Consider the following 13,746-nt stretch of genomic DNA (forward strand, 5'->3'; position numbering starts at 1 on the left):
TGAATTACTGAAAAATGAATGTGACGATAACTAAAACTTCGAGAAGATAACCTCTTTGCAAATTAGCATCTGCCAATTCGCAGTTTCACAAAAAAAAAAAAAAGAGTAATCCGCAGATAAGAAAAATCCTTAAGATGCTTGCTTCTCCAGGAAGAAAATGCGGAAAAATTTAATCGTAACTTTTGTCGTTTCTGAAGCAGAACTAAGTAATTAAAGCGAACTCAAGAAGACAAGAAGAAGCTTGTCGGATCCAAGATTAGAATGAGAAGCGCTTTAAAAAGGGAAGTATAAAATCTTCCTGTAGAAAATTAAAAAAAAAGAAAGAAATTCCATAAAAATCATAGCATTTAGAAACATATCATTATTTTGGAAGATCAACCTTCGCATATATATTTCGATTCGAGCTCCAAAATCAAAATTTCCTGGAGACGCATAACGAGATCCATTTACAGACAAAAACCATAGACCAGTCACATCATCCAAATGAAATAATTCACTCGCATCAGTTTCTAATTACCATGTGCGCCGGAGGAAAGCTTCCGACCTTGGAGCTACTCTTTAAGTCCCTGACAGAAATCTCGCACGATCAGAGGAGAGCCTTAAAAGCCTTCAAGCGGAACGGAGAGCCGGGAGAAAGGATAGAAGATGAAATCAGATGAGGCTCAGTGCAATTCTTGGAAGGAAGAAGGAAAAGATGGCGAAGACAGCTTAGTTTGAAGTCCGACAAATTGTTAGCGGACCCTCGACTTGGTTGAAAAAAAGTAAGACGGCTGCGACCGCACTGAGGCGCGAAGACTCGGATGCATTCGGCGGTCAATATGAATTCCCGTTTGTAACCCTAGGATTCGGACAATTGACAATCTGTCCTGGCTTTCCGTTCCTTTTATTTTTATATAACCACTCATAGTACGGCTGATATAATAGTAAATAGTTTTTTTAATTTAAATTTTATAAAAATTAAAAAAACTTTAAATAAACATGGATGCATTAGACAATAAATAGATGTAAAATAATTATTATAAATATTTTTTTAATTAATTATTAAATTATTATACATATACAAAAATAATTAAATTATTGATTATTTTATCTTTTCTTCAGTGGTATTATAGGGGCATAAATGGTATTTTAATAAAAAATAAAAAATCACAAATCTAGAATGTTCCAGGTGTACTGAACTCGACGGGCCGAGCCTTGACCACGAAAAAAGCAGGAGTATATATGTCAATATTTAAACTCCTCCACGGCTGAGCAGTTGGATTTGTAAAAACTAAAAGTAGGGCCCACCCCGGAAAAACCAATGACCAAGGAGACGCGTGCAACACGTCGCTGACTCTTTTGACAACTGAGTTAGACGTCTGCCTCTCGTGGCTAATTGGCATGACGAAAAAGCCCCTGGGCGTAATTACTGGTTAGAGAAATGGCAGAAGAACGTAAATTTTGGTATTTTTCTTGGGCATGTAAGTCAAATTTGGTAAATGATTTTGGATATTCTACTTCCTTCAAATCAGAATGTCTTCGGACCATCGAAGACATCTTGTCACGAAATTCTCAAGAGCATTATTTATGGGCTGCCAATGCCGTGGGCCGGTCCGATACAATAATTTAAAGGAAAGTTCTGACCATGGTTGCAAGATCATTGAGCCCTTTCTAAACCCGCTAAACAGTAAATCACAAAAAAGTTATAAAATACAATGGCAATATCTAGGTGACGTTTATTATTGAAAAAAAAAAGAAAAAAGGACATCAGTGAAACGCTTATTTGCTGAAAGAGAAGAACAAAAATTGCCCATGATTCGAATAAGGATGGAGCATAATATCTAGAAAAGCCAGGATCCGGCTTTTTTTCCTCCTGATTCATCCAACAAAGACTGATGCACATGCACCCAAACAAACCCGTTTGATTCTTCGGCCTGCAAGTTTTTCAATTGTTTAGAGTGCATCATCCTCATCCTGAGTTAGTTAAATACTTCTGCACAGATTGATACCTTGAAATTCAGTAAGGCGGTGGTACGGCAGCATTGTCGCCCTTCATCTGCAACATCAATTTCCATGGCAGTCAGAAACTGGGCACACAAAAAGGTATCAATCCATTTTGTTTAACAAGACACTAAAGGGAAAGATCAAACAAAATGGTCTATCAAGACAGCAAGATCATCTAATATGTAACTTACTTGCATTAACTTATAGCTAAATGAAACCTAAAGAAGCTCAGCCATACCCCCAAAAGATATTTTGACCTATTTCCTCTATGTTCCATGAGAATTTCAGCCTTTCAGCATTTCAAGGCTATGATAAAGTTCAATTTGGTGTATGCATTTTGATTTTTATAGAGTAGAACAACTAGGCAGCTACTCGAGGTGATTGAACAACAGAAAAAACATAAGCTACAATATCAAACATTTGACACTTCCATCAAATCATCAGGTTGTGAAATACTGGTTTTTACCAGACTCCTCCCACTTATCAAACTTCACCAGCCATATATCTGAACCAATCTGTGCTGATAAAACTCGATCCACCCATATCCGGAACCGTTTTCCTTGTTTATCACCATTAAGTGAGCCTAACTTTGCTAAGCAGTCATGGAGAAGTTGCTCCTCTCCAGAAGGGTGGACAATGATACCTGTTGGATGCTGTAAATTGAAAAAATACACCAAAATCAAATAGCAGAGGTGCATCATTAGGGCCCAGAGAAACTAACTTAAATTTAGATTTTTGGATACTAACAAGTTCACTGTTATAAAACGCATCATAACAACCAATTTGGTATGAAAAGCACAGAACCAAGTAGCAAAATCTTCCTGCTTGGAGATTAGGATTCAAATTTAGATATCATGATCCACTTCGGTTTAACTTCATGACCTTGGCTCGAACTGACTGGGACCAAACCCAGGAATAATAAATGATCTCTGAGTGTTGATAATAATTATATATTGGTTAGAATATATGATTGCTCCTGCCCAACATATGGCCGTGTACAAAGAGGAAACCAAGCACATGTTTCACAAGCAAAAGACCATGACTCCCAAGCCTATGTACTACTCATTAGATGTGCCCAGAATATAAAAGGAAAGTGATACAATAGGGAGGGATAACATATTAATGTGCAAATATAACTCATGGTGTATGTCCTGAGTAGTTGAACACAGCTGATTAAATTGTGTTCGAAGATTTACATTAAGCATATAAATGTGCAAATATAATTCATGGTGTATGTCCTGAGTAATTGAACATAGCTGATTAAATTGTGTTCGAATAATTGCATTAAGCATATAAATATAGATTCAACTAGGATCAGCATACGCTATACATCAGGTAGCCCCAGGGCCAACCCAACCAGAGCCAGTGCAACCTGAGTGGCACCATCACTAAAGTACGCAAACATCAAGATTTGCATACTCCAATGACTCCATGGAGGGTATGCTGCATTCTCAGATTAACATAAACAAACAAACACCAAGATTTTGCATACTAAAATGACTCCCTGTAGAATATGCTGGATTCTCTTGCAACCCAAACTATAACCTGCAAAACTTTCACTTTGTTACTCTTAAAAAATAACTACTAAATCTGTAAGTCAGGAGAGGTTTCCTCACACCTTATTTAGAATTGGCAAACCTCCAGCCAAGTTATAATTGGTTTTGTTGGTTGACACTCGGGTAACCTAACCATAGACAGAACCTGGTAAATTGCGGCCAGGGGGAGATTCTACCTGCCCTATTTAGAACTGGCAAACTTTCATTCACTTTCTATGCTTAGGAAACCTAATCATTACCCCCACCTAATCTAGTTTTTCAGATTACATTCATTGATAAATCAGATCAGGTTGAAAATTCTTAACCAGATGTAGAGGTTGGTTGCCCTTTAGGTTGAGTTTTTCTGTTGTGTTGCAATATTATTGTTAACCTCATCCAGGTACAGTATTGCCAGTAATATAATTTTAGAAATAAGTGGATAGGAGACATACACAGAGCTTCTTCATATTTTGCACATACTGTTCAGACTTTGCAAGTTCTGCTCTACGCCATCTCTCATACAACATGTAGAACTTCACAACTTCATAGCCAGGGCTGGGGTTCTCCAACTGACACCTTGAGAAGTCAACAACATCTCTTGGAGATGCATTTGTACCAAGTCGGAAATGCCCAATCGCTTGAATAATACCACCAGCGCACCTTTCACTAGCATGGATTATATTAGGATTGTCCTTGGCATTCTCTGCATGCCACTGCAATAGCTCTTCCTGTGCATTGCTCACCTGCACCACTCAGCAAATGAGTATATAAGCACATAAGACCATCAAGCAATTAACATAAAAATAAAAATAAAAAGAAAAGATCTCCAACAGTAATCAGTGAATATTAGATAAAATCACAGAAATATGCATATATAACAGATGTTGTAGCATACTAGTCAGTTAATATACAGTGTTCATCACAATTTTTATATGTTGACAACCACTCTATTCTGTTCTTACATTTCTCGAAAATCCAACAACTACATAACTTATAGGAGATAGACATATTCGAATGAAATGGTAGTCAGATCATCATGTAGCACATTCTTAGGATTATGGGAATCTAAAACAAAATTCTCCAAATGAATTGTCAAAAAAATATGCATGCAACCTAAATGCGTATATGTAAACCATCAGTGGTATCAGCACAACTTCTGACTCTCTAAAACGATAATTAGTGGGACCAACTTAGTTTGCAAAACCAGTAAGTGGATACTGAAACCTAAATATCCATCCAATGGACCATCTTTTATAAGCATATTTTCCGGTGAATAAAATGCCTCTTACCATAACACCATGAACTTCTGGAATGCTAAATAATTCAGCATCATTTCCCGAGTCACCACAAACAAGGGTATTTATGGGGAGCTTTCCATCAGCTTTGAACTTCTTGAGCAAATATGCCAGAGCTTGTCCTTTGCCGGCACCTTGTGGTAATATATCCAGATCCATTCCTCCACTGTAAATAATTTTCACGTCTAACTGACAAATAATAAAGCAAAGGGAAATAAAATTTTGGTTACCTACCAGTTGTATTTCAAAATAAAATTAATAAATTGAATAGAATGCGCAGAAGGAATTTTTCTTCTTTAGCAAATGGAAATTATTGGGAAAGAAACATTTCTAATCTACAGAACCAAAATGTAACCAAGGCTGAGGGGGACTGTTATATTGTATCTAGTAATCAATAGAATGCTCCATTTACTAAGGAACTTACACCATGGTTTTCCAGCCGAGCTGAAAGAGTTTTCATCACCTCCTGAGCGTGCTCTTTTTCAACATAAAAACTAATTTTGTGTTGCCGCTGCTCAGTTTCTGACTGCAAGAGACAACCGCTCAATAGAAATCAGTCCAAATTGCTCAGTGCTATCATTCTTACTCCAAGTTCACAAAGAACAAAATGCAAACTCAGACAAACAGCAGACAAGGGACCCCAGGAAAAGCTTACCTGAAATTGAAGCTGAGGAAACTTAGCCGTTTCCTCAACGACAATACTTCTATCCCACTTCTGGTTTAGAAAAGTTACCCAACCATCATCAGGCACCATCGAGTCACCATATGTTATCTCAGTGCCCACAGACATAATAGTAATATCTGGGGTCAACATGGGTTTCTCTTTCCTTAACTCTTTGTACAGTGTCGGAGACCTTCCTGTTGAGAAGACTAGCAGAGAATCGTGACGATAATTGGCTTCCCATAAGGCGTTGAATCTTAGTAATGACAGATTCTCAGGGTCATGATGATCCACCTACAAATAGACATGTCCAGTCTAAGTTGACAGAAGCACGGATTTTGATTTAAAAGATTCTCCAAACACCTACCATGGTATGGTCAAGATCAGAAACAATCATCAATCGCGCAGAACCTTGGAGCCTATCCATGAGCGCTTTCACACAGACAGAATCCTGCAGACTTTGAGAAAATCTGGTATTAACAGAGACAACCCATGTATATGACAGCTTTTTAACAGATATCTCGATATCTTTTTTGAAAGCAATAGGAAATTAGAATACCTCGAACCATTTTTCCCCTAAATTATAACCAATAAATTGTACAAAAAACCAAGAACAAATTCGTTAGAAGGGAAAAGTGGGTGTTCAAATTCTAAACCAAAAACTGAAACTGATGAGATAAAAGTAAAGATGGAAGCAACCATTACCAGAGGACTGATGCCGATAAGTTCAAAGAGTCCGGAAATTGGGAAAGAAACTCGGAACTAGGCTTGAAATTTCGGTTCACTGCTTGCGTTGGGGAGAGAGACACAGTCAAGGAAACGAACTGCGAGAAGTATTTATGGGTAGCGTGTGAATCCCAGAAGGCATTTGCGCCTCCCAATGTCGATTATGCTACAACTCGATCCAAATTCGTTGGCGATACTTTTTCACTCTCACCAATCAAATAAAAACATGTATCTCCGCATCATGTGATTCTGTTGAAAGTAAACTAGAGACAAAGAGGGAGGAGATGTTCGCAGCACATATTCGCATTTTTCGGAATACTTGCACATCAAAAGACTCTTTCATTTGAGAACGCCTGGCAGAAGTAAAACAAAACGGGCAAATGTAAATCATAGATGAATATGAAGTTCATTAATGTGATGCATAGTGTGTAATGACCCACTTTTATATACCTGAGATATCACACGATCAGTTGAATAATGGTCACATGTCGGTTCATAATGTAAGGTTCTGAGCTCTAGAGATAAGTATAAGATATTCAAGGTAATTGATCCAATCAGATGCTTTAATCATGGGTATGTCTGAAATTTTTATATAACCCGGGCTTTATACTAAGATAACTCTGGAATTACACGATGTATCTAATTTCTAACCCGACGTGTTTCGTTACAGAAATTGAAAACGTCCACCCTCTACTCACTAGGAAATGATGCAGGATGATGACTGGAGTTGACACTTGAAAAGCGTTATTTGCTTTCTTTCACTTCAGAAAAAAATTGCAGAAAGAGCACGTCGGTAAAACTCTTAAATATTCGGAAATTACATTAGTCGATAGCAAATCTGTAGCAAGTCTGCACAATTTTTTTTATGTGGCACCCAAGGCCTAAACCATCCTCATCGTCTTAGGGTCCCAGTAGGAACATCTCCAGAATCCTCTACAACAACAAACACTTCTCCAGCGAACAGCTCCAATTTGAACCAAAACGAGCTCAATTTCTCCCTTTCTCCCTCCTAATTTCTCCCAAAAAGCATTCTCAAGTTGGTACATTGGATACATAGCTGGAACTAATCTCCAATTAGAACATTAGCAGTTAGAGAATGAGTATCGTGTCGAAGGTATCCTGTTTTCTCCACCAAATCTTCACAATTGATCTTTCCAAATCCTGCCAGTGACCCTCAATTTTAGTTCCTTCTTGTCACCTCCGCATGACCCAGAGAAATACAGAGCTAAACTCCTCGGAACTATAAGACCATCGTGGCTGTCCCGAACAGTCCTGTGATGTGTCCGGATGCTGCGGGGCACCCCTTGCCAGATCATCTTCCGACCGCAGCCACCAACCTCAAGACAATATCCAAACTTCTTAGCATCAGATTCCTCGCCCATGAACCGAAGGAAGGCCATGTAGACTGGCTCATTCCCAAGCAGAAAGGCTTCAAAATGGAGGCAAAAGTAGTTGCCAAAGCAGTTGAAAAGCTACACAGAAATAAAAAATATACATCAGTGGAAGACGCTTATAACTAGAATGGCAGAGGGGCACCTTGATCAAGTTTGTCTCCTACATTGAAGTACTTTAATCTAGTAACCAATGAACTTTTCCCAATTCAAAGAAAGGTTATCAGATGTCGTGCCATGATCTCAAGAAGCCCAGTTTCATTTGGTCTAGAATAAAATGTATCAACCACTCAAACCATGTAAGAGAAATTGGTGGTGCAGTAATTTAGTTATTATAAGGTTCTATATCCTTTTCATACAGTATTCATTCAAATCTATATGAACACTTCATTTTCAAGTGTAGAAGAACTTGTTTAGTTGAAATCTACTCTACCAACATGCCGTGCTAAGCACTGATCTAAAACTAAGTTAGTCCGCACAATAATAGAGTTCCCATATGGTCAATCAACTTCCTGGATAGAAAAGAACAGCAAAGTCACTTGACTCAGTTAATCTAACTCTAACTGTCGTATTGAGTGCCGGTTGCAACTTTCGAAATGTCGGGTGTAGGCATTTCAAGTAGGACTAATGGTTTATACAAAGACCAATGAAATAATAGAGAATGATAACAATAACAATATAAATAATGTGACAAAATTGAACTTACAGTCAGTGTCCACGAAACAACATCAACAGAACATGGATCTTGTTTCACATATCGATGGTTGAATGTGCAGCAAGTTTGAAGGTCCACCTTATGATTATCCCTCAAGTGAGCAAGCAAACTAGGAACATCACCCATGACAGGGCAATCTGAGCCTGGATGGGGACAGTTATATGGCCTGTAAACACACTGCTCTTCGTGCTTCAGTTTCTTGTAGTAAGGAAACATCTCTTCACATCCCAACCGGTGGTATGTGCAAGGAAGCAGGAGAGAGACAGCAAGTTTTTCAAGGGCAAGACATCTTATATTGCCAATTTCCTTTCTGCAGATTGGGCACTTGTTGTCTACTTTTGTTTTACAATTGAAGCAGAGGGTATGCCCACTGGGACACTGCATTAGCCAAAAATGGGAGTTTGGTTAAAAATTTTATTAGATAATATAATGGACTTTGGATGCTATAGACATCTATCCATTCTGTTATACCCTGAGGTAGTGCATACTTGTTGAAAAAATGAATGAAGCACCGATGAGACAATGTGGGTATCATTGATTTTTGTGAAAAAAATAAAATAATTGTCCTTTGAGCCCATTTGAATTGAGAATATTCATGATCCTGTCCTGCCATTTAATGATGAGATTAATTTGTTCAGAAATTAATCTTGATATAAGTTCTAGAAAGTAAGAAATGCTAGATAGCTTTTCATTATGGGAATCAGATGAACATGATCAAGATGACTAGAAGCACTAATGAACACTGATTAAACACCTGTCATGATCAAATTCACATCAGAGGGTAAAGAGATTAACCGGGATGCATTGAACCTTCTGTATATTTTCTGACACAGTTTTGCAAAAAGAATTTCAAAGAAAGAGAAAAAACACAAACCTGCTGAATTGGAGGATACATTGCATTGCTGCATACAGGACACTCCAAAAGACCATCTATATCACTGTCAGGAAGAACTACCACAGACTTCATTCCACTTGGTATTTTAGACATGAGGTTTTCTTGCCCATCTAAACCTATAGAAGCAGATTCAACATCCCCCATAATCAGATTTGATTTGTCCATATATTCAAATCAGCAAGTAGATGAGAAGCTAGCTCCTGCACTTCTCTTTCCCAGTTCACGAATGGTCTGCAGCAACAACGTCGATGAAAGACAGCCAATTATATGTACACCTTACACCTCAAGGCCTGCAATAGCATCAAACATTGATGAATAGTTTCAAATGAAAGTGTGAGAATAATTAATTAATGCAAATCGCAGCATCTGAGAATCCATCAGTCCTGTTTATTTTGCTGACCAAGCATACACTTCACAAGAATATCAATATGGGCAAGGAACATTTACTAAGAACTTAAGTGCAATGTAATTTTTACCTTTGAGGCATAGTTTAATAAACCGAAAGAAGCCACATTGATAACCCAACACATTAAGAATGAGATAGGCAGCAATGTAGGAACAAGAAAAGTGCCCTTTTAAACATCAAACGACTAACACTCACTGGAAGCCTGCCGACCAAATCAGACTTTAGCTAGTTCCAAAATTTTATTGAACGAGACAGTAAGAATTATGCAACCAAATGAGTTTCTAGCAGTGGAGCAGATGTGATATAATACACTAAATATGAAAAGTTTGTTTCCTCTTTCTTTTTGAAAAATTGAATTGCTTTGCATTTAAGAATCGGAACAAATAGTCAGCTCTTGAATATATAGAAAAGAACAACAGTCATAATATGCATACTTCTATGGCTTCACTGAACAAACCACTAGGTCAGCTAATTGTGGGCATTCTCTCAATAAGATAAAAGAATTCCTGTTTATAAATCAGCACAAAATCTTAAAGCAATTTTAGAAGTATTCATCTGATAAAAGAACAGGATACGATGAAGAAACCGCAAATATATAATGCAGAAGATTGAGCCCCCCAAGCTTACTTGATAAGCCACCCAAGTAGCTCTTTGTTTTAGCTGGCTTTCTACATGAGCAAGCATTCAAGAATAGTAACCATTTGCATATCAACAATCATTGCAAACAATACTAGAATAGCCAAGCACAAAAGATATTAGTTGAAATAAAAAAGGAGATGAAGCACAAACTGAGCAGGCATCTCTCAAGACAAACTCCACATGCACATTGTGAGAAATTCCTTGTATGAAACTAACAATCTGTGCAACCATTTTTATTCTCCACTCTCTGCATCTTCTTGAAGGAGTCTTTCATCATCCATTTCCCTTCAGATTTTTTTTCCAAATGATACCTGATCATCCACTCTAATGCTAAATTAAAAGAAAACTTCAAGTTACGGGCCAGTTGTTTAAAAACCCACAGAAAACTAGTAAAAAAGGAACCATTGTAGATATAAGTATAGCTACTCAGATAATTTTCTGGACCAAAAAGCTTCAATCAAAAAAATCATTAAAAAGCACCCATCAAAACTCATCATTTCAATGTTTATAGTTTCCAAAATAAATGGTTAAGTTGCCAACACAATAGAGAAGCTTACAAAAGGAAATGCACTAAACAGAAGCAAGGTATATTTAAAAAGTATAACGCACGCATGGACCAGAACCATGGAGGCACATCATTTCGGAAATTGCTGTGAAAGGGAACAAACATTAAATAACAGGCAAAAGTGACATGAAAAAAAAAAAAAAAAAAACTAATACAAGTCAACAATATTGCTACGGATAGCAAATACAGGAAATGTTCATTTCCAGTCAAGAAGAACCCTCAAAACCATCAGACCAATGATATAAACAATAAAAAAAATTAGCCAATATACACGTGATCAATGAGATGGTTAAAACCTCTGCACGAAAGAACAAACATAAAACTGAATGTTAGAATGTTTTTAACAATAAAAACAGAATGTTACAATAGAACCCAAGAAGCGGTGAAGATGCGAACAGAAAATAAAAAAAACAGGTGAAATTATTCTTGAATCAAACTAAATTACAACATGTTCCCCACCGAGTCATTATCAAATTTCAGCTGTAAAAAACACTCAACATGAAGCAAGCTTTCGAATATGAACCAGCTTGAGAAAAAAATAGAAAATTAAAAGCACCCAAAAAAAAAAAAACGAACCGAACATAATAATCGCCACGCTACATAAACAAACGAAATCAAAACTGTAAGAGAAAACCCTTCAATCATCACATAGAAACTGGAAAAGAGGAAATACGAATGCAATGAAAATGGAAGCCATTCATCCGCCATTACCCAAAATGCCTGTATCCTTCTCCCACTGAAAAATACCAAAGCCGAAGTGCTTGCATCCGTCACGCACAGCTTAAAACGGCGAGCGACAAATTGATCTATGTTGAGGAAAACCTCACTGGAAGTGAAAATAAGAAATAAGTATGGTCGATCAAGACTTGGAAAGTTGGGTGCCGGAGGTAAGAGGCTCCCTCCGCACGCAAAAGAGAGAAAACCCAAAGCCTCCCTTGAGAAATTCGGACATCATTCCATTGTTCCGGATTCCCAGTCTCCGACGAGTAACGAACGGATGATTCTCTGCCTCCGTTAGACGTTTCCCTGACACGCTTAGATCTACGTGAATTACCTAAATACCCCTTATCTAAATATATACTCACCGACTTGATTAAACGGTGCCTATATATGAGTTGAAGGCAGAGAGGTAAACTCGTCCCATTTAATTTATTTATATTTTTTTATATTTCCAGTAAAATTAAATAAATTTTAATATAAATAATTTATAAATCTTTTTTTAAGTTAAAATCAGTCAATGTTGCGAGAACAAGGATGGGTTTTTTTTATAGTATTTTTGTACAGGGAGAAGGGCATTTTAGACATTCCAGAGAAAACGGTGCCTGCGATACCTAAGGTTAGGGTGCTCCGTGCTCCTATCAAAATTAGAATTAGGGCTACGGTTGCACCGAACCGTTAACGGCGCCAACCAAAAAGGTTTGCCTTAAATTGACCAATAGGTGATCCCTATTACAGAAAATACAGAGGGGGAGACACTCTGCATGAAAGAGGGGTGGATTCCACCACCCTCCCTCCAATTGGGGAAGAAAATCTTCTTCTGGTTTTTATATGATAATAATGATAATAATACTATTCATCTATACGATTCACTCAAGGGTTAAACCCAATTGAACCCAGTTACTTTACAGGTTCAGTTTGATACCAAAGGCGAATGCGACGAATCTACAGTTTGCGATACAGAACTCCGTGATTGAAACACCTGGGTTAAGCGTAAAGAAACAAAATTCAGAGGACACAGGATTCGTGGGCATAATAGACAGCGATAATTGAAAGTTTCTCTTCACCTACATCCGTCCATGTTGAAATTCTATCGTGGGTTCACTGTGGCCAGATTCATAGACAGAAACTGCAAGAAACAACGTCAAATTTCGAAATTTACAGACTGAAATTGCCGATAAGGAACCAGAATTATCTGAAAACCTCAACTCGGCGCTGCAACGACTGAAGATAGTTTATAATTTCGTCTTAGCATAACAGCTTTACCAGCCCGCCCAGAGACAGAAGCACTACGGCATTGATAAGAGTAAATTTAGAATATACAAAGAATACGGCCTTCCGTATAAAAACCCTAACCAGTAACTTATATCTAATACTAGAAAATCTCTGCAATTCTTCCCTCTCTCCTTTGGGAGAGATACATGGGTTTTATGGATCCCTTATATTGCACGGGAAGTGTGAGAATGGCCGTCCACCTCCTGCATTTGATAATAAAAAGAAAAAGAAAAATCTATTACGGGTTCTGAATTACAACAACTCCATCGATGGCTAATTGAGACTTGGCTTTCTCTTTAATCAACAAAAAAAATTCTTCAATTGAGTTGTTCTGGAAACTATGATGACAATCACTTCTAAGCTCAAGCTTTCCGGTCCCATCCGTGGTGACACCTGAGAAGAACCGGTGGTTTTGGAACAATTTAGTCTTCGAAACTAAACGATTTTGTGTTCCATGAAGTCCAATTTTTAAACCAGCTACCCGGTTTCAATTTCTTAACATGTAATCAAGAGTCGATGCTGGAACAAGCATGCCGGATGGTGATCAAAATAAAAATGTTGATGATCAAATTTAGTAATATCATAATCGGGAGATTGTTTTAATGTCCATTAATCATGGTTGGTGGTTGGAAGGAGTTGAGAATTGAATGTCCGACTTGCGAAACGACAGCTTTTTTCCCCTGCTTCTTTAGCTCTGAAACAGAAAAAGGCATTGCTGATTTGCACGAAGTAAAAGTTGTGAATGCATCTTCAGAAGTAAGCAAAGGCGGCTTGAATTTCTTTTTTCTACTTCCAATTTCCAAAAGCATACAGTGTATCGACTAGAATTACCGTTCCGTGGAAAACAAAAAGCAATTTCGTTTCTGTTTTCGGAACCCAGAACGAATTCACAGAAAAGGACATCCAACCAAAAGGAATTGACCAGTGTCGATATAATGAATGA

At 37.6% G+C, this 13,746-nt stretch overlaps 2 protein-coding genes across 7 annotated transcripts; both read right to left on the minus strand.

Annotated features, from left to right (window-relative positions):
• Positions 1-1,511: 1,511 nt before the first annotated feature.
• On the minus strand, positions 1,512-6,729 carry LOC137936957 (sucrose-phosphatase 2-like). 3 transcript variants are annotated; one of them, XM_068781942.1, is made up of 10 exons: positions 6,651-6,729; positions 6,180-6,553; positions 5,842-5,932; positions 5,469-5,768; positions 5,238-5,339; positions 4,808-5,002; positions 3,971-4,261; positions 2,450-2,636; positions 1,989-2,035; positions 1,512-1,913 (listed from the first exon to the last, which is right to left on the minus strand). In XM_068781942.1, the coding sequence occupies exons 3-10, from the start codon at positions 5,899-5,901 to the stop codon at positions 1,821-1,823; spliced, it is 1,275 nt and encodes a 424-aa protein (XP_068638043.1). In that variant the 5' UTR covers positions 5,902-5,932; positions 6,180-6,553; positions 6,651-6,729; the 3' UTR covers positions 1,512-1,820. The 3 variants fall into 3 exon arrangements, with proteins under 3 accessions (XP_068638043.1, XP_068638044.1, XP_068638042.1); XM_068781943.1 differs by lacking the exon at positions 6,651-6,729 and having other exon boundaries at positions 5,842-5,925; positions 6,180-6,587; XM_068781941.1 differs by lacking the exon at positions 6,651-6,729 and having other exon boundaries at positions 6,180-6,587.
• Positions 6,730-6,994: 265 nt separating this feature from the next.
• On the minus strand, positions 6,995-11,789 carry LOC137936653 (E3 ubiquitin-protein ligase SINAT5-like). 4 transcript variants are annotated; one of them, XM_068781460.1, is made up of 6 exons: positions 11,523-11,789; positions 10,397-10,576; positions 9,678-9,809; positions 9,181-9,491; positions 8,298-8,684; positions 6,995-7,672 (listed from the first exon to the last, which is right to left on the minus strand). In XM_068781460.1, exons 4-6 carry the CDS (start codon positions 9,364-9,366, stop codon positions 7,340-7,342), a joined length of 906 nt encoding a protein of 301 aa, XP_068637561.1. In that variant the 5' UTR covers positions 9,367-9,491; positions 9,678-9,809; positions 10,397-10,576; positions 11,523-11,789; the 3' UTR covers positions 6,995-7,339. The 4 variants fall into 4 exon arrangements, with proteins under 4 accessions (XP_068637561.1, XP_068637559.1, XP_068637558.1 ...); XM_068781458.1 differs by lacking the exon at positions 9,678-9,809; XM_068781457.1 differs by lacking the exons at positions 9,678-9,809; positions 10,397-10,576.
• Between the last annotated feature and the right edge of the window lie 1,957 nt (positions 11,790-13,746).

This window comes from Aristolochia californica, unplaced genomic scaffold (assembly GCF_029961685.1).
Source record: "Aristolochia californica isolate CCGP_79_NKW_82.1479 unplaced genomic scaffold, dmAriCali1.0.hap1 SCAF_7, whole genome shotgun sequence".
Lineage (NCBI taxonomy): Eukaryota > Viridiplantae > Streptophyta > Magnoliopsida > Piperales > Aristolochiaceae > Aristolochia > Aristolochia californica.